The sequence below is a fragment of the Sparus aurata genome, chromosome 7 (genome assembly GCF_900880675.1).
Source record: "Sparus aurata chromosome 7, fSpaAur1.1, whole genome shotgun sequence".
Classification (NCBI taxonomy): Eukaryota; Metazoa; Chordata; class Actinopteri; order Spariformes; family Sparidae; genus Sparus; species Sparus aurata.
Window position 1 is genome coordinate 26,491,379 of NC_044193.1, and position 20,788 is coordinate 26,512,166.

The 20,788-nt window shown below is 39.4% G+C and overlaps 1 protein-coding gene across 3 annotated transcripts in view; it reads left to right on the forward strand.

Moving 5' to 3' along the window:
* The window catches only part of ptpn11b (protein tyrosine phosphatase non-receptor type 11b), a 45,505-nt gene that overhangs the window by 9,505 nt on the left and 15,212 nt on the right, over nucleotides 1-20,788 (forward strand). For all 3 annotated transcript variants that reach the window (XM_030423908.1, XM_030423909.1, XM_030423910.1), the window contains exons 2-3: nucleotides 5,463-5,585; nucleotides 17,407-17,601. In XM_030423908.1, the coding sequence (XP_030279768.1) occupies nucleotides 5,463-5,585; nucleotides 17,407-17,601 (318 nt within the window). The remainder of the gene's footprint in view (nucleotides 1-5,462; nucleotides 5,586-17,406; nucleotides 17,602-20,788) is intronic.

Consider the following 20,788-nt stretch of genomic DNA (forward strand, 5'->3'; position numbering starts at 1 on the left):
TTATTAGAACTGTAATTTCCTTGGACTATGGTCCTCTTTCTTTATAAAAAGCGTAAAACAATCGCTACTAGCTTGTTGTTGTCTCAGTAGCTAACAAGCCAGCTTCTGTTACATTGTTATTGCTGTTTTATGCTTAACTGTCTAATGTATTTTCAACAGCAAAGTTGCTGGATTTATCAGTCTGTTAATATCGACTAACAGGTTAGGAGCTCGGGTTGCCAATGTTAGCCTATAACGCACCATTTGAGGCAAGGTAATGAAGCCGTGTTGTTGATTGATGGCATAAAGTTGCTTTTCTATCACCATCTGATAAGTGGCAAATAACATTTCGATAATACCAGAATTGGAAAATTTGTAGGCAGGCTTTCATGAAGACCATGGAAGACCATGGAAAACTACTAATGACATAATACGGTTTTGAAGGGTTATCCCTGGTCATTGGGGAGAATTCATCCAATATTTCATGTAGCTTTGTTTTGAGGGGCAAAAGGGAAACTTGAAACCAGGGGTAGGGGTTAAAATTTGAAATGAATTGAGCCTAAAACTGGAAAAAAAAAAAGATTGATGAACATAAAGCTTTCACAATACATTCCTCTGAATGCACTGAACACATTTTCCAGTTTGGAGAATTTAATTACATTTTAGTGAGAATTTTGTCACACTATTAGTTTTTTTCCATTTTCTGTTTGTCTGACCCTTTTCCAATAGAAGCTGTAATCTAGTCAGTGGTGTATTTTTACTATTCAGGGAGCAGATACTCTAAGGACACGTGTCTAGTAGCTGTTATTGATTCACTTTGAGTGTTGTAGATTTTTTTCACTCCCTTTGAGTCCTTTCCTGTCTGTCTACAAAAATGTCCCCAGCTCAATGACCCATCCTCCCTGCTAGACTTCCAGAGATATTTCAAATGTCACAGGGAGGGCATTGTCTACTTCACCCTCCGCTTTTACATGTTTCCATGACTAATCCTCTTGTAATCGGTTACTATTTATTATTTGTTAAGTTCTTCTGATAATCTGCTCCCTTAGCTCGTGGAATTAGGGAAAGCGCAGCAGATCGGTTTTGCCCCCTGGTGAGGATAAGGGAGGTCAGGTGCAGTCTGGGTCAGATGTCTGGGCTGCTGTGGACTTTCTACCCGAAGCTGGTCCAGTCAAGAGCTTCCCTTAAAACTCGCTCAGTCAAGACTCCTTGTCATACAGGCTTGACTGATATTTGAATTTAGATCTAGCAAAGTTTTGGCGTTTTATTTAATACTGTACTAGACCTGCGATTAATCTTCACCAATGGAGGATCCTCAATGACTACGATGCAGTGCCCTGCTTTGGTCTAAATAGTATACATCATGTACCATTCCCTCCTGTACAAACCCTGTCAAAAATGTAGCATCGTTACTGATTCTCCTGCAGTGTCTGTGTCCCGCTCACTCCACCTGTCTCTTCTTTCACCCTTCTTTTGTTTCTTCCCGTTCATCGTCAGCAGCCTTGTGATTGACAAGCTGTCAGTGTCACTTTGATTCATCTGTTGAATGAAAATGGTGACAGTTTCCTCATCTCCAAAATCACACATGACTGACATTTACATTAAGCTCCGAAAAAGCAATTTCAAGCCTTTTCAATTTAGCTTTGGTAAATGCCACTCAGTTTGTTTGGTCTGAATTGTTAAGTTGTTCTGACAAACAGATACTCCAGGGGCCAACAGTAAGATTGTCAGCTTCAGATATCCTTGTTATGCAATGATTGAATTTAAGTTTCTGTGGTTTTATGAGTTCTCTATTATTAAATTATTAGAAAGCACCGTGTCACAAAATATGGACTTTGGCTCAGAACTTTGCATCAGCAGTGACCACAACAGTATTCCGGTTTGTATTTCGGCGCTCTGAAGTGACACGAGATCTGCTGAGCTGACACATGAGTCTTATTTTTATCTTACCGTCATGGGTTTGCGTCATACCATGTACAAAAACAGAATCGCCTAAATGCTCGCCCACTGTTGAAGCTTTCAGATATTATCTTCTCAGCAGGAGCTTCATGAAGGAACTCTTGTGTCACCCGCTGACTGCCCTCCGCTGGGTTATATTAATCAATAATGAGCCTTTGTAATGTGTCGGGGGTGGTGGTGAAAGGCTACAATTTAGGATGTGAAATGCATGATTTCCATGACTCATTTGGTCTATATGTCAGTGTTATAAAAGTCTGTTTTCCTGTTCTTGTTGAATCATCAACAGTTGCACGCACGTTTCTTTCCAAAGAGGCATGGGCTGCAGCTGAAGGTTATTTTGGTGTTTGAATATCTGGGGGCTAATTTCTTTTCAACTCATTTGTAAGTCTGATACTAGTTTTCTCATTTTCATTAGTCAGAACCAAAAATAAATGCATAAATCAGCCTACTGGAAATGTTAAAACAGCAGCCTACAATCTATTAATATTAATGCTCATAGATTTGCAGATCCTCATTGTGCAGGTAGTCAGTGTTCTTTCACTTGAAGAAATATGTATGGAAGTAATGACATTATTTTCAGGCTACCATTTTTCTTTTTTTTTCAATGGTTGGATTAATGTTTCTCAAGGGTTCATTTGATTATCTATCACAAAGATAACAATAAACAACAATTTAATTTCTTTTCACTTAATCTATCCATTCTTCTTCAATTGTTATTAGTTTTTTAAATAGAATCATAGAAAATTATATTTGTCCTGACAATTTTTTTACGATTACAAAACAGAACATTTGCAAATTTTTGGTATTTTTACTCAATAAAAGACTGAAACAGTTAGTTATTGATATCGATTAGTTTTCTGTCAATTGAATAAGCAGTTACAGTAAATGCCTATTGCATCGCCATTGCGAATTGTTTGCATCACCACTAAAAGACAATACACCACTTACTGTATACAAGTGCAATTTCATATCATTTTTGTCTGACCCCTCCTGACACACAAATGGGGCCCTGGGTGGCTAGTGGTGCATTGGATTAGCTAGCAGTGGCACACAGTAGTTAGGGAGGTTTAACCCAATGATCCCTACTTAAACATGAGCTGTAAATCCCCACAGCTGACATACAGCCATTCACTGTGGCTCTACCTACTCACTGCTTCCTCGAGGTTAATGCAGTCCTTCACTCACTAAATGCCGTTTTTACACAAGACTCCAGCATGCTAGCGTGAGTGAGAGTGTGTAGATGCACTGGGTTTACATCTTTAAACAGTTTGTGAATAATGCATACTGTTTGGTTTGGATAGGTGGCAGCGTAAAACACTCCAGTAAGAGTGCACACCGGAGATAATCGGTCAACATGCCTGAGAAGTGGATGGAATAAATATTTGACCGCAGTGTTTTGCAAGAGAGGAAGTTGCATGTAATCATTAGCTTTGGCTCTGCGGTACTGTAAACCCGAGGGTCTTTCCCTTTTAAACCAGGACATGACATACAGTCAGTATGTCACTGATTATTCAAGAAACAGATGGATTCTTTTTATTTTAATTCGTAGAAAGAAGTTCAATAACGCACATCCAGAATTATGATTACAGATATAGTGTTAAACCACCTGTGAATACATATATAATAATGAAAAACTTCAATATGATGGTGCCAATCCAGAGCTAACCCCATTCAATAGTTTATGCTAAGGTACAATTTATGCAGTCTTTACCTACTTGTCCCCGTGATGATGGAAAAGCAGGTGAGGTTTCAGTCAACAGAACATTTCTGGAGCTTCACAACAAAACAGCATTGCAGCAGATCAGAAAGAGATGGAATTATTTTAAACTGTAAAAATCATCTAAACCCCCCCCCAAAACTTTAATGGCTCCATACAGGTTGTTCAGAGCAATCCAGGTCACTAGAAGCCCCGAGATCCCAAATTATTTTGTAAAAATGTAATTTTAAAATTTCAGTGGTCCCGCCTGCACTTCTTTTTATGGGTTGTGCGATGATGTTTTTAGCTTAGCAATCACAGTAAATAGTTTGGCTTTAAAAAGGTTGAAAATGTATTTTGGGATCTCAGGGCTTCTGGAGATTTGGATTATGCCGAACAAGCTGCATGGAGCTGTGTTTAGATTTTTTTTTTTTTAGCACTTTCAAACAAGTCTCCATCTACTTCAGTAGCTCAGGAGAGTGCTGCAACTGTGTTTTGCTGTGAAGCTCCAGAAATGTGTTGTTGACCAGCAAACTTTCCATCAGTATAGGCGTGAGCAATGTCTGAATTTTCAGTTATGGGTGAACTGCTCATTTAAGAAATTTAAGCAAAGTCAGTTTAATGGCTTTTGATTTTTTGTTAGATTATGATATTATGAAATACCACAATTTAAAAAGCTCAAAGATTAATATTATCATAAATATTCATAAGCAGAAAACCACTTATTCCACTTTATCAGTTTCTTTAATAAATATTTGAGAGATAGCCACATTCATTTGAATCCATGATTAGATCTCACAGACTGTTTTCTGTAAAGTGGAACCACTGCCTGAGATGATGCCTCGTACCAAACACATACCATGCACAAGTTACTGTCAGCTCTGCATGAGTAACAAACTGAAACTTTACATGGCAGACAAATCATGGATCACAGGGACTGAAAATCTGCTGAATTTTTTCAACCAGCCACAAACCCAAAGTAGTAGCAGGAGTAAATTGCCTAAATGACCTCAAACCATCGGTTTTTCCTCCTCGGTTTCTGAGCATAAGCATATACCCCATTAATAAAATCCAGGGTGCTGAGGTGATCCAGTTCAACTGCTGTAAGATGAAAAGCAGAGACAACTCTTAGTCCTCTTAGTTTGAAAGTCTCAGGACGAGCTAATTAGGGCACACAAACTGAACCATCTTGCACAGTCCAGTCAAGTCCTATGGAGTTTCTCAGGAGTGTCTGTTTATTCAGTGTTCAAAAATCCTACAGCCTTACAATTTCTGTTCTTGCAAAAGCGTCTGAAGTTATAAACAGGGCCGCAGTTCCAGTTACTACAGTAAAAATGTGCAAAAACCTAAAATTTAAGCGTTAACCCCTTAGTCATGGTTTATTTTCAAATATGATGGACTGGAGTTCAGTAAAGTAAAGGTTTCACTGTGGTAATGAGCTACAAACTTATCTCGTGTTTTCATCTACACTGAAATCCAGAAAAGCAGTTTTAGTGTCTGTCACAACCTCTGGATTTGAAATATGGAAAAATGTTCCAACAGGTCTGTACATGAATAGCTCTCTGAAATGTAAAGCAGAATGGTTAAACACTATAGGCCCTCATAGTCAGGTAGACTGAAAAACTACTATTTCTGACTACAATGAACAATGGCGAAAGTAAATGGTGACAGGGTTTGTGTAACTGACATAAAGGAAACGTAAATACAAACTAAACTTTGTTGAATTTATTGTGTTATATCTCCAATGCAAAAGATGCTCGATGGGTGCACACATTCTTTTAACATGTATGATTCTTTTGTTTTTATCTACTTTTTTTGCGGCTTTAAGGTGGTTCCACCCCAACATCACCGGACTTGAAGCAGAGCAGCTCCTGTTGACCCGGGGCGTTCACGGCAGTTTCCTGGCCCGGCCTAGCAAGAGCAATCCGGGGGATTTTACCCTCTCTGTTAGGTAAACCCTCACTCGAAATTGTTATTTAGGCTGTCCACCATTAACCTAAAAATTTAAGGTCCCTACACTCAAGGGTTGTCACAACTCTAAGTCTGGAATTGATCTGAATTTTTCTATGCGCGACAGCCCACATGCATGCGTCTGGAGACAAAAAAGCACTTAAAAGACAATACAGCTAGCTTACCGGTAGACTTTAGATGGAAACAGAGACAGTCAAGTGACTGGCTTCGCAGGTAACTTCATTTGAGAAGATGGTTTGCCCAGGACAGATTTGAGAAACCAAACTGAATTTCCATATTTTGTTGTTTGTTGTTGAATTACTGATTTTTGTATTCAACTCTGGAATTTTCTTTTTTGGTGAATATTGTTATTAAGTCAAAAGAACTGACCATACAAACAATGATCTGTTGATCCTTATGAATCAAGATATAATATTTTAGCTTTTTTCAGTGACAGACATGTCAGTTGAAGAGTATCAAGTATCAATTGAAGAGAATAGTGGTTTTGCAGAATCATCACTAGAGAATAGAATATTGTGATATTTATAAATAGTAATTTTTAAAGTGAGTCAACCTTTATAAGTCACCTAGATGACAAAAAATGACATGCAAAGAAAACTAAAATAGTAATACTAATAGTAGAAATAAAACTTGGATTTAGTCAGTTTTCACACTGAAAATGAAGTGTGACTAAAGTTTAAGGGTTGACTCAAGTGGGAAGTTCACAGATCTCCGAAAATCATGCCTACGGGTCAGCAAGTGATGTAACAGTTTGTCTGCGGGTGAATAGATGGCATTTTAACAGAAGTTGTTTTGTGTGTGTTTCTAGGAACATGTTAGATTAGCAAATTTGGATTTGGTAACATTCCGACACAAATTGACCAGGAGGTCCTTATTTGGGCAACAGGGTGGAGCTGAAGTGATTGGGACAAGCACAACCTCATGTAATACCTTGTGATTACCTGTCAATAATGTCCATAAACATATTTCTGTTAATCTCTTAAATTGTTGCAGAGAATGTGACATTTCTGGTAAGCAGGACTCAGCGCACCATGCTGTGGTGATTACAGAGAGCAGGAAACAAACTGAGACAGAAGAAGAGAGAGTGTGGCTCTTCATTGGCAACGGAAGCTTTTAAGAGATACATCAGTCGGCCAAGCGCCTGGAAGAAAGCCCAAATGCATTTGTTACTCTGTGACTGTAGCTGGCATGGCGGCATGGGCAGAGCAAGGCTGTTTGTGTGTGTGTGTGTGTGTGTGTGTGTGTGTGTGTGTGTGTGTGTGTGTGTGTGTGTGTGTGTGTGTGTGTGTGTGCGTGCGCGCGCGTGTGCAAACGCGTGTGTGTGAGAGAGAGAGTGAGAGATTGTGAACGAGAGAGATACTGCAGAGAAAGAAACAGAAAGAGGAAAAGGAAACAGTGTAGTTACACATGCAGAAGCTTTCAGATAATGTTGAGGGTGAGGGACCTGTTAAGGCTTTGACCTTCACTGCCTGTGGTTTGTGTGCATGTGTGTATGTAGTGTAGTGTGTCATAAATCACACACACCACAGGAAGGCTGGTGGGGTAAGTTGTAGCCACAGTTTGTGGTCTTGACAGACTTAAACACACACACACACACACACACACACACACACACACACACACACACACAAACACACTGTGGTCAAGTAGCCAGTGTGCAGAACCCCACCACCTGCTAGAGGAGGTAGGTCACATTGAACTAAGTGGAAGGAGGAGGGAAGCAGAGCTTATATCAAAGAGAGGCTATGTAACTTTTGAAAGAAGAGCTAACACAATAATCCTCTTACGTATGAAAAGTTCACTTCATATGCAGTAATATTTACTATTTTCAGTAAACTCAGGGGTTTGGTGGATACCACCTTACTTTGTCTGGTACGACTGTTAGCTTGTGGTCGCTAATGTTAGCAAAGTTAGAAAAACTTAAAGCAGAAATATAAAACTTTTCTACTCCCCCCTAGCTTTTCCCTGCTGTCTTGCTGTTGGCGCTGCTGCAGCAAAGACGGTGTTCGCAATATGACTACTGCAGCTTGCCTGCTGTCCAAAGCAAAAAGCAACTAAGAATCCCAATTTCACCTCAAAACCTTCTCAGTGCTATGAAAAGGAAGGGTAAATACTTGGTTGAATTAATAAGTAGGCAGTTTTTGTTAATTACACATCCAGAAGACAGAATGTCTGTTTAAAAACGCCTGAAGTCCTGGTGGTAAGAGGAAACACATATCAACAAGAGAGCAGACACCGGCGAGCTCTCCATCAAGTTGATGCCAGTCCGTTTACTCTTGTCAGCACTGTTTTTATCACTCTCCCTCTTTGCCTTCTTTGCAACCTCCATCAGTGGGGTTCTTTTTCAGGGTAGAGTTTTCACAGTATTTCAAGTTGTTCCACCGTTACCTGGGAATAGTGACCAGGGAAAACAGACAAAGTCTTCCTGATATTGTTGAGATTGCTGAGACGCACTTCCTGTGCTGTAATTCAACATTCATTCTTCTGGGAAAAATCCAGTCTTGTGGCAGACCGAATGGCTTTCAATACGCCTTTCTTACACCATGCTAGTCTGTACAAAAATGGTCCAATTTTTTTCTACGGCCATTACATTATTCAATCAGTGTTAACTTCAGAGTAATAGGGTAGAGCTAAAAGGTTTTAGATAATGTTTAAATGACTACTGAGTCAGTTTACCAACTTTGAGACTCTTCTCTCTTTGTGCTGTCATGCAATGTTATAGCTTTTCCACTATCACTTGCTTGCTCAACTTAACTCATGTGGCAGTTAACCATGCTCATGTTCATGGTGTTTGTAAATCACCCTGACCAACTGTTCTATGGGACTCCGCTTTGAATGGAAGAGGGTGATATTTCATAGCAGGTAATTAAAGCACAGAAGCTCAAGCTTACCGCAGTTTATTACAAATCTGGTGGTAGAAAATGTTGTATTGTTTAATGAAGCCTCTCAATCAGAAACACAGCCTCCGATTTGCTGACCAGTCATGAACATTGCCTCTGGCTGATGAAAAGACTCCACCCAAGACATCAAAGGAATGCCAGTGGAAGGCTAACAATCATGCTACAACGATATTAACTTCTTTCAGCAGGGAAAGGACAAAGACATTCAATTCGTTATTGATTCATTTCACAAAGTCTCCAAAAAGAGACTACAGGGGCACAATTTCAACGTAGCCCTCCGTGGTGCTACAGTATCCTTCTAGGTAAAAAGTTCATTTCTAACATGCAGCTTTCCAGAGACATTTAGTATATTGTACTAAAACAATTTTAATTCAAGATCTTTTTTCTTGAAGTTTTCTCAATATAACAAATGGGCAGTGCATAATAGCCATTACAGAGACATGAAATGAGTAAGGGTATATACCAAACACAGCATGCACCAATGAGATGTGCAAGAATTAAAAAAAATAAAAGAAATCGAATAGTGTACAAAAATCCCTCCCCTGTCACTGCCAGAGTACTAATCATAGCATAAGGCGCGCAGGTGGTCGAGTGGTTGGAGCGCATGCCATGGGCGCAGCCGACCCTGGTTCAATTCCGGCCGGAGGTCCTTTGCTGCATGTCACATCCCCCTCTCTCTCTCCCGTATTTCATATCTGTCTACTGCTTAATAAAGGTGTCTATGCCAGAAAAAATCTTTAATAAAAAAAAGATCACTGTTACACCAAAAGCCTGTGCTAAGAGTGAGTAAGAAGTGTGCAACGTAGTTGAGCTGTACTCAAGGGCCAAGCCATTACAGGGTCTGGAATGCTTTTAGGAAGGGACCTCACATTTTCTGGAACTTCTTATTTGATTGCTGAAGTGAGTATCTTGTTTTCTCCAGATTTAAGAAAGACATGATGTCTTCCAGCCATTGTGTATGAGTGGGAGGGAAGGTATCCTTCCACCTGAGCAGAATTGCTCTTCGAGCCAGAAGGGTGGCAGAAGATAAAGTGCGTTGTTAACTTTTTCTCCCCTTTCATGACCCCAAACAGAGCAGTCAATAGGTTTGGTTCCAATTTAATGTTTAACACCCGAGAAAGTGTATGAAAATCTTCCCTCCAATATTCATATGCAGGACCAGTACATATGAATGAGAAAAGTAATAATGTATAGTTAAGATTTTTAACTAAAATTATTACAGAGCTTGCAGGTTAAATGGCCGCACGTGATGGGAGAATCAAAATAAATTCCGTTTCAAGCACCATGTCAATGCAGAGTGTCCAAACAGCATGAGATTTGTCTGCAAATATGAATAATTATCAGTAATAGTTGTCTGACAAGGGGAGCGGAGCGAAGATACTCACGTTTGAGCTGGAGGGTTGAACATGCTCACCTATGTAAACAAACCACGACAACTAACACGGCACTGAACCTGCAGAATGGCAGGACTGCGAATGGTAGTGATTTGTTTAACAGTCCCATTATGGCCATTTCGTAGGCCTGCGGAGGCTCTCTGTGTACTTGTGCACCTCATCCACAGAGCTGATCCACTTTCTTGGTCCACTGGACAGTGTGAGACGGAGCCGGGCGAGGCAGAGGAGATCAGGCTTCAGACCTAGCTTATAAAGTTCTGCCATTACTTCACTGTATTCTGCTTGCTGGCTGGCTGTCCTCCACAACCCGAACCGGCTGGCCGTGATATTCAAGTTTACCTCTCCGCCGTGTCTGATGACAAGATCCTTCGTCTGGTACTGGTGCAGGCTGAGGATAACTGCCCGTGGTCGCTGTCCGGGGGCCGACTTGGATGCTAGAGAATGATGGGCTCTATCGATTTCTGGTGGTGAGGGCAGTGTGTTATTCCCAAATATCTCACACAGCAGCTTCAAAAAGAACTCAGTAGGAGATCCGCTTTCAGGACTCTGGTGAACCTAGGATACGCATGTTCTGCCTCCTGCTTTGGCTCTCCAAGTTGGTAACCTTAGCCTTTAGCCGAGCATTATCGTCACGTAGAGTCGAGCAAATGCCCTCGAGGTTCATAACTCATTGTCTGAGGTCTTCTGCAGCGAGTTCAAGGGACGAGACATGTTGGCCATGGTCCTCCACTGCAAGGCACGATTGGTCAAGTTTGGAGTCGAGCTGGCTGAATGATGTTTTGAACTCGGTGGCTAACGCCACACAATGTTCCTCGAGCAGCTTAGTGATAGCTTCCAGAGTTAATGTAGCATTAAGCATCTTCTTTTTTGCCCGGCTTGCCACCTTTCGCAGCCATTTCAGAAAAACGGGGCTTGTTCAGGCGAAGCAAAAAGACAGAAAATAAGAAAGGAAAAGGGGATTCGTTTTGGCGATAAAGTTGGAGGGCTGGATGGTTTAAAAAAAAAAACGTTCACAGGAGCACTCAGTCACGCAATACGTCTACTCCATCTGGCCACTAACCGAAGTCAAAAGAATTTTAATACTATAACCCAACATGGGTATGAGAAGGTCTTATTGGAAAAGGGTAGCTTAGAACATTTCATTTAGGAAAAAAAGAAAAAAAAATAGTAAGAAATGAGTGTGAACTAGTTGGTCTTTTGGAACTGTAAACTTAATTCAACATTCAAACTTGTAGTTCAGTTTTGATACGCATACATTTTGCTAGTTTGAAGTTCAACTTCGAATACACACTGCATATTGCATCTTCTCACCCACCCCTACTGTTGCATGGCGGTGCAACACGGCAGACTTGCAGGAAGAGGACATGCTTCCTCTTTATAAATAAAATTCTGAGGTATCAAAAACACAAATGTTATATATTTTTAGGTGATTATACACTATGAAAAACTGCTGTGAATGAATGATTTTGTCTATACCAAAAAAAAAAACATGACGGTATCTGTACAATAACCCAATTTATATCCCTGCCTGCCTTATGTTATAGAATAATCTATCCCCCACATTCTCCTATTTACCGCCTGTCAAAATAAAAACCACTTGTGACCTCAAAACTTTCAAGTTACAGGGGGGCGACATGGTATTGTAGTGAGTACCGTGTAAGACATGTCTTGTTGTGCCACAATATCCTGTTTCTCTTGAAATTCAGTCAACATAGCAGCAAAACTCGATCACATGTACTTGAGACTTGAGTTTTAAAAACATTTTACGGCTCCAGTATACCTTCATCAGTGCAACATAGAAATTGTAAAAGGGGTTTATTTTTTACTTTTTACGTTTTCCCTATGGCGCTACACCAAGTAAAGTCTGTAAAAATATTGAAAAAAATGGAATCTACTGAAGATAATAACTTAATTACAATGAGATAATTACTATATCTACAGAAGCTTTTCTTAGCTAGCATATCATACTGCCTTACTCAATCTCAGTTACTTTTCAGACACACACACACACACACACACACACACACACACACACACACACACACACACACACTGTCTTATCAGAAGCAAAGCTAATTAGCCCGTCATTAGCCAGGTTTCATCTTACCAAGGCCATGGGCGGGATAGTCAGTGTTGAGATTATAATGGACACTGAGGGAGTCTGTAGTCTCCCTCTCTCTGCCTTATCTTCCTCTCCCTGCCTCTCCTCTTCTTATCTCCACCACCTCTCTTTTTCTCTGGTCCACGAGGTGAACAGCAGAAGGAGTGGTCGGACAGAGCTGCTGCCGAGAAGTGTCTAAAGGCTGATGTATAATGAGAGATTTTTGAGGGTTTTGAAAATGTAATCAATTCAGAGTTTCATGAAACTCAAAGAGGGAGAAAAAGAAAGTTTGAAGCAGCAAAGTTTGGTCATAATTTATACCCAAGTCCAACTCCTCAAGGAGTGCAGTCTGGTCAAGTTTTCTCATCTTCCATGCTCTTTATACACTCTAAAGACCCAGAAGAGGAATTTTAAGGGCACTCTTTACAGAGAATTTTAAGGGCAAATTACCACAGAGAGCAAATGGATTTTCTCTGTGTTATATAATGCTAGCCTGGGTTACTTAGATGTGTTTCCACTGCAGCCTGGCTATTTATAGTTTTACACAGTAGAGCTAAAAGCATCAGTAATGTGGATGTCACATAAATCAGTTATTGTTAACACTATCAAACCTGTCTCAATTTCCTAACATTTTTAAACTGTCTTAATTCTTGTTAGTTTGTGGACGTTTTGACATCTCGCTCCTCCAACATCAGGACACGGCCCAGTTTAGCACCCTCTAGCAACAGTGGCCTTAGGTGTGCATAGATTAGCATGTCAACAAGGACAAAGACACAACAGTAATGACTGTATAGTGTGCAAAGGTTTATTTCTCCTTTCCTGACATGCACACACCACACAATACAGTAGGCCTGTTGCATGAACCATAAACAACATGCAACACCTAAACACTTCTTCAATTGGGAATTAGTCAATTAAAAAGAGTCCATATTAAGCTCTCATTTTTAGCAGTGGTAAGTTAACTGCTAGCTTTTGTTAAGTGCGCCAGCTGTGTTTAGCAAGCAAGCTGCAAGAAATATCCGTGTATTAGGATGTACGGAGATAGCATTATGATACAGAAACTCATTTCACCAATAGTGAAGGAGAAAACCGCTAAAAACATTGAGAAAACTGAGAAAGTTCCAACCAAACACTGGTTCTCTAGAACTCTGTAGTGCCAGTGTTTGTTTGTCCATTCTGGGATACTGTAAGAACATGGTGATTCAACAAGGTGAAAGTTGTGTAGAAGAGGGACAATTCACTTTGGAAATATAAATGACTAATTTTAAGGCAACTAAAGCACAAGGACTTTTATTTTCGGGTGATCACACACTAATGAAAACATTGATATTGTAGATGTAATGCCTACTCATGAACAATATATTCCATTTCTGGCATTAACGGCCCATAAATCCATCACACCGGACCTTTTCACTGTTATCTTTAATTAATCATAGTAAAACCCGGGACAGACTGTTTCAAGCTAAGTCCTCTTAGTGTTTGACCGGTAGATCTGACTGTCGTATATCTTTTTTCCTCATACTACTTGGGCGAACACTTGAAGTGTTTGTATATAGGCAGCTCTGGTTGTGGGATATTTGTTGTTCATAAGATGGAGTTATTTAATCCATATGCTTAGGTTTTAGCATTTGTCTTCTGCCTATGAACAGACATGCCTAAAAGCTTTCCTAATTGTCTGAATCTTGTCTCAAACTGCAGAAAAATTGCTTGTTCTAGAAGTCACTGACATACACATACATATTTTTTATGTCAAATATAAACAGGCCTGCTTTTAGTTATAAAAAAGTGTAGTAGTTTGTAGAGATGAACAGGGAGAATTGAAATAGAGGCCAAAACTTTATCACACTCAATTTGATAAGTGGACTGGATTTGGTAAAAGGGATTTCTCAGTGATGTCTGGTTGTATTGAGTGAAAAATATTGCCAGGAATAGCTTCAGGGCAAAGCAAGAAATAATTTATATTTTCTGGGGTTTATGCGTGAATATTTATGTGCATATTTGAGCAATGTATTTCCCAGTTGTCCACGTTTGTGTACTTCATCTGATCAGTGTATTCGTTTGTTAGTCATATTGATCTAAATTCTGTTTATTACTAAAACTCACCATTTTGCAGGCTTCACAGCTCTGGCTTGAATGTTTAGAAATGATTAACCCATTATCCGGCTCTTTGATGTGATGTGTTTGCGGCTGTAAAGATGCAGCAGAACAACGCCGCTATGCTCCCATAGAAAGATGCTATGAAGGACTTTGAAGTTATGTACATTTGTGCCTCTGCTCAGGTGGTCCTATCAGTTCGATCCAGTTCATAGGATAACCAAGGATAGACTTATCTTGCTTGAATCACTTGTTTTTCCAGAAAAGCAGGATACCATTGCACCAAATTGTACATTATTCAAGACTGCCCTGAATTCCACTGCATAGTCGCAGAACTGTATGTATACTTGTTTTTCTGAAAGTCTTACTTACACTTTGATTTGTGTACTTAACAAAATGGAAGTTCATATATTTTGCATTTAGATAAAAAAAGAGGATACCTGTTTTTTTGTGATTATCATGTGGACCAAAGCAGTAAATCTGAGATTAATCCATCTTGTTGTTATCAGTAAATCCAAATGATTGTGAGCAACATTTTAAAATGATAAAGCAGTGTTATTCCAGACCAGCTATTTTCAGCCAGATAAACACTCTTTTGCAACTGAAACAATAAAACAGGATGTTGAATAGAACATATACACTGATTTGAAAATACAGAATTTGGTCAGTAAGGAGGAACAACTTCTACTTCTCGTGGGTGTGTATTATAATTTGATGCTACATCCTCAACCATGAATGGTCCCAAACATTATGGACTAATTAAGTGAGTACAAGTGACAGACTGACAGTTTTTGATCTCACACACCTGTCAGTAAGCCTTCTCTGTTGTGCATGAACTATCAGTTGTTTTGTTAAGCATCCTCAGCCAGTAAACCTCCGACATGCATTACATTACTGCTCAACTTTGAAGGTTTAATTTTGTGTGGTGAATGGGATTGAATGGCATTTTAATTGAGTGTTTGATGGCTTGTAAACATCAGCAACAATTTGCTAAACAGGAGGAAAGTGCCTTAATAGAAGCATGCTTAAAACTGACGAAAACACATTGCATTACATTGCTGTAAACATTTTATGAATGTATGGATTAATGCACATTAGTAATATTTAAACAAACATTTTGATAAGTATTATATAGTGTCAATCCTGGTTTGCCACAGCGCTGATAAATGCCACAGTGGTTGACAGTGTGTAAGTTTGCTGCAAAGAACAGCTGCCAATTTAGGGCGGCTTCACTGCGCTGAATTAGTTATTTGTGTCGACAGAGAGGGGGTGTTTGTGTTACAGTTCAGTTTTTTGTGGGAACAAATGGATGGAGAATATCATTTAGCTTATATTCACACTGTCACCATCGATATTATGGAACACACTTGGGCTATGCAAAATATCAATATTTATAATGTGATCATAAAGGCATATAGGCATTCTTCTTAATGCCACAGTACATATTAACCCATTCATTTGGTCATATATTTATTTTATGTATTGTTGAAAGTAAGCTGTTACAAAAACAACATTGCTTTGTTCTACCAGTTTGCTGTAGGCTACAATGCAAAAATGCACCATGGAGCCAGGTGGGTTTCTTGTTTGCTCTTTATTTGGGACTGTATGGAACAGGACAAAATGCCATTTAAAATAATCCGCCATGTATTGTAATAGACCGTAGTGAGCCAGAGCTGATCAGACATGATGCTGCCATTGACTCCCTGTAGTCTTTCTGTAAGACTACTGCCATATTTTAATAGATGCCTAAATGTTATCAATGTCTCAGAAAGGGCAGGGCAGGAAAGTGAATGAAAATCTAATGGGACATGTTTGGCTCATTCCAGAGTTAATAGTGTTAAACTCTGAGCGAAAAGGGGGATTTGGACTGAGAGTTGAGGAGCGGCCTTTAACAGGGCCCATAGACCTGTGGCAACCTGCCAACAGCCACTAATAGGGCCATAAAGCAATTACCAGGAAACACTGGGAGAGAGGGGTGGGACATATAAATGCAAGAATGAAGGGGAGGATTCACAGTATGTTGAGTGGATGGAGGGGATGGAAAAAAGGAATGTGAAATTCATGAGGACAGCAAGAAAAGTGATGGAGGAAATAGGATTTGTGCCATTTGATATCACCATTAACTGATAATCAGTTTGCAGAGAGAGAAAGAGAGTATTGTATCTCAACTTGTACATCAGATAGCACCGACTGCTCAGTAAACCCTCCTGTGGTCCCTGAAACACTATTGTATGCGTGTGTGTTTACAGAATGATTTGTTTATTTCTGCTAAAGGAACATGATGTATGAAGTCACTGGAGATGGGAAATGGAAAAAACAAGTACATTGAGCAATCTAGATGTTGAGCTGCATCTCGTTCTTCATTTGCTTCCAGGCAGATATGTTTTATAGAGAGGGTGTGTGTGTGTGTGTGTGTGTGTGTGTGTGTGTGTGTGTGTGTGTGTGTGTGTGTGTGTGTGTGTGTGTGTGTTCAGATGTGTGTGCACCTATTCAAAGCAGTCCATAGGACTTTGAATATGCAAAGTGGTACCAAATATTTTCTGTCTTATCAGTCTTTGGGCTCGGGAGCGGCATGCGTTTCTGTTGTATTGTTCTGCAATCACGATACAGCCTTCCTCCAAATACATTAGATATGATAACTATAGAGTATTAAAACAAAGGATGATCCCTTGTGAGAAGATTTGTGTTGTTCTGTTTATAGAAGAGAAAACTACTCTGATAAAAATGGATCAGTATTTTTAAATCACTGTGGCTTTGTTGCTTTTTCTTGCATATTTTCTCTCCTGGAATAGCTCGGGGGCTGAAAAAGGTCGAAGTTATGTTATAATATTTAACAGTTATTTACTTGTTATACTATATTATATATAAAAATATGTTGAGCATTGCAACAAAGCTCACATTATTGCAGGGATTTGAGTGTGCCACAGACAGAATAGGGTAGATTAGTGGATGAAAATAATACTGAACAGGAGACATCTGCAAATTCGGTGTTCAATCTTAAAATGGGAGCAGATGGCCTTTATAAGCAGAACATTTTGATTATGTATATGTATTAAGGCTATGTGAGTGAGTGTGGGCGACAAAGTATGTATAGTTTTGATTTTGTTTGTGTGAGCATATAGTGTAAGAACATATGTGTAGGTGGCTGTGTGTGTGTTCAGTGTATAAATATCTGTAGGGTGCAAGTGATAAAGAGAATAATAAGAGAAAAGTGCTGAGTTCTTCTTTGGAGTGAGTTCGCCTCTGTTTACATGCATGATCGCAAACATGAGTGACTGAATACCCACTCTGTTTTCTTTTTTTACCACACAGGCGGAATGATGAGGTGACCCATATCAAGATCCAGAACTCAGGCGACTACTACGACCTGTACGGAGGCGAGACGTTCGCCACCTTGGCCGAGCTGGTGCAGTATTACACCGAACAACAGGATCTCCTGCGTGAGAGGAATGGCCATGTCATCGAGCTCAAGTATCCACTCAACTGCAAGGACCCCACCTCTGAGAGGTGCCGACAAACTCGCAAACTAACTCCCACACATGCAAATCAGCTCACATTTGCATATGTGGATAAATCCAGGCAGATAGAGTACCTTATATGTGTATTTGTGTCTAAGGTTAACTTGATATGTTGCCATTTTATCTAGTTTCTTCCTGACCACAGTCATTTTTATTCTAATAGCTTCAGGGGTGTCAGACTCATCTTGCCATGGGATGCAGCTAAACCACCTGAGAAATTTTATTAGTCTAGCCTTCAGTGCAGTTACTGTATCATGTTATGGCATTTTCACCCTGCAGAGAACAGAACTATTCAAAATATTGAATCCTTATAAATTCTTGAATTTGATCTTGGGCATGAAAATTATTGCATCTAATATTATGCATTAAAACTGTGAGTCATTTCCAGTATATTGAACCTAAATAGGCCATTTTGAGGTTAGTAGAATTTCAGTGTCAGAGCAATATTCATGTACAGATGGAATACAAACTTATTCCAACATCTTAAATAAACTTGAATATCCAGACACTAAATGATCATAAATATAGGAGCAAGTGAGATCAGATATCACTGATGTCTTGAATAGAATTTTTTTGAGCCATTACCATAGAGTTGGCATGTTAAAGCTTAAATTAACATGACAATATTGATAGGAATAGTTTTCTAGTTTTGATGAATTGTCCACTGTTACGGATAGCATTAGAAAAATGTATAACATTTTGAGCAAAAACATAGGCAAATGCTCCTTAATGCTCCACTACGTTCACCAGCTAGTGTCTTACCGGGAAAGAGCTAGCACACCATTATCTGTCTTTGTGTAACAGACTCATTTATCAGTATCCACTTGGAATGAGCGAGTTTAACCTGATATGGGTGGAGTCAAAAGGTAGTTCATTCTAGCCTGAAATTGAAATGGGTTGATCGGAAGTTGCTATATCTATCGTTCATTTAAAAAAAAAAATTATAATATGATCAACACAGAGCAATTCCATTGAGAGCCGGTGATACTGATTCATTGTCAAGCCTACATCACCAGCAAGATAACTGGTTAATATGGCAACGGGAAAAGGTCAGCCATTAGTTCATTAATTGTGTGCCAATACACGTGTGTTTATATACTGTTTGCAGGGAGGGAGCATTATTCTGTACACGTGCACTCCCACACATGAAATCCAGATGCACTTCACTTCCACATGCATAAATAGTGGAATATTCCCAAATGCATCTTCAAACACACTAAGTGGGTGGTGGTGCTGTTTTTGTTTATGTGCTCCAAGTATCCAAACGCTAACATCCTTCCTGAGAGTATACACAGGTTGGACGAGCTATACACTTCATCACACCTACACACCTTCATTAAATTTGAGACTTAGGTGGCTTGTGCATTAATGCCAGGAATCCTCGCAGTATTTTTAAAAAAGCTACATGCTGATATTTCTTTAATCAAATGCAAATAAATGCACTCTTCAGCTGTGCTCATCTCGTGCTGAGCAGGTTATATACACTTATTTCTTCTACCCATTGCAATGTGTTTAGCTCAGTTTCTATTTAGGTCTATGAACAACTGATCTCTGGTTTTGGTTTATGTGGTTTTTCCATTCTACATACGTCTCTTGTCAGAGCCTCCTACACACTTGTGCTCATCACCGCACAGGAAAAAAAACACACAGACAGGCATCATCTAAACATCAGCAAATGAGTGAGGGTGCAACAGCAATGTAAGAAGCACTTTCATTCTCGAGTAGGAGTCTACGCTCACAATGCCCATATAGATCGACACTATGTTGAAACCTAAAGCTACAATATGGGACTTTTCCAGCTGAGGAAGGAAGCTTTTTTTTTCAGTTTGTCAAGTTTCAGTCTCAGCTCTTGTTACTTGTCTTGTAATTGTAACACCTTGAAACAGCATCTAGCCCTAGGCTGAGCCTCCCAACCTACACAGGAGTTGGAGAAGCAGACAGTAAACACAGCCTGTCTGTAATAATCTATGCTGATGTTTAGATGATGCCTGTCCGTGTGTTTTTGTTTCCTGCGGCTTTTTTTTTGTTGCTGTTGTGACTGAACTGTACCTGCTTTTGTCACCGTAATAGACAAAGCCAGTTAATATGACATGATGCCTGCCCACAGTAAATGGTTTTGACCCTAAATGTCCTAAACATCACTTAAAGCGCCTGTAATCAAATGTGTTTTTTGTTTTTTTACAATAATAATGTATCCAATGTCAATGTGAAAACAATGTGAAAGGGTTCACTCATATTGAAGACCCCACAGATGATAATCACCTGAAAGCTCCTCTCAGCTTTATAGGGCTTTATAGTCACTTTCAGCTTATTGTTTAGCTGCCCTGCTGCAACCTTACTGTTTGAGTTCACTGTCATTGCTCTCATAATGTTGTTTTTGGCCACAGCAGACAGTTATTTTCAGTGAAAAAGCTCTAAAAACGCATTGTATATTACCCGCTCAGCACCAAACAGACACGCTTAGTGATTAGCTGGTGAACACAGTGGAGCATGTAGCACCTAAAGAGCCAGGCATTTCCCTCAGGAGTTGGTAGAGACCAAAAACAGAGCTAAAAGGAGAATTATAATGATTATGTACCTAACCTCTGGATGTGCAAATATCGTCAAAGGGGATAATAAGTCAGTGTTGTGTTCACTTCCCCCCAAAAGGCAAAAAAATATGTTATTGCGAGTAAAGCTAATATTTAAGGTGCAGCTTGTAAGAATCTTTAGTTTAAAACAAGTTTTTACATATGTCAAAGACATCTATGTATTGTTTTGCAGAGAAATCCACTGAAGTGAGCATGCTAACCAGCTAGCCTTGGCTCACACTTTCACATGATAACACTACTAGCTCCCAGCTGGATTTGCCATCTGCATAGCCAACTTAGTTAACTAGCTAATGGCAGCTACAGTTAGCAGCAGTTAGTGGTTATAAAAGTGATATACCCCTTATTTTTTAGAGTATGATTTCTAGAGGTAGCCAATTCTTACATACTGCACCTTTTTAAGAAAGTGGGTAATTAATGCATATAGTGTTACAAAATGACCAGTGAAAGTGTTTATTGTTGTTAAATGCGAAAACATATAACAATAATTTTGGTTTGAGGAATTGCCAGAAATCCTATGACATCGTCCTTTAAGTTGTTGGTTTACATGTTCAGTCATTCAAGCTGTCAGTATGTCATTGAGAATTG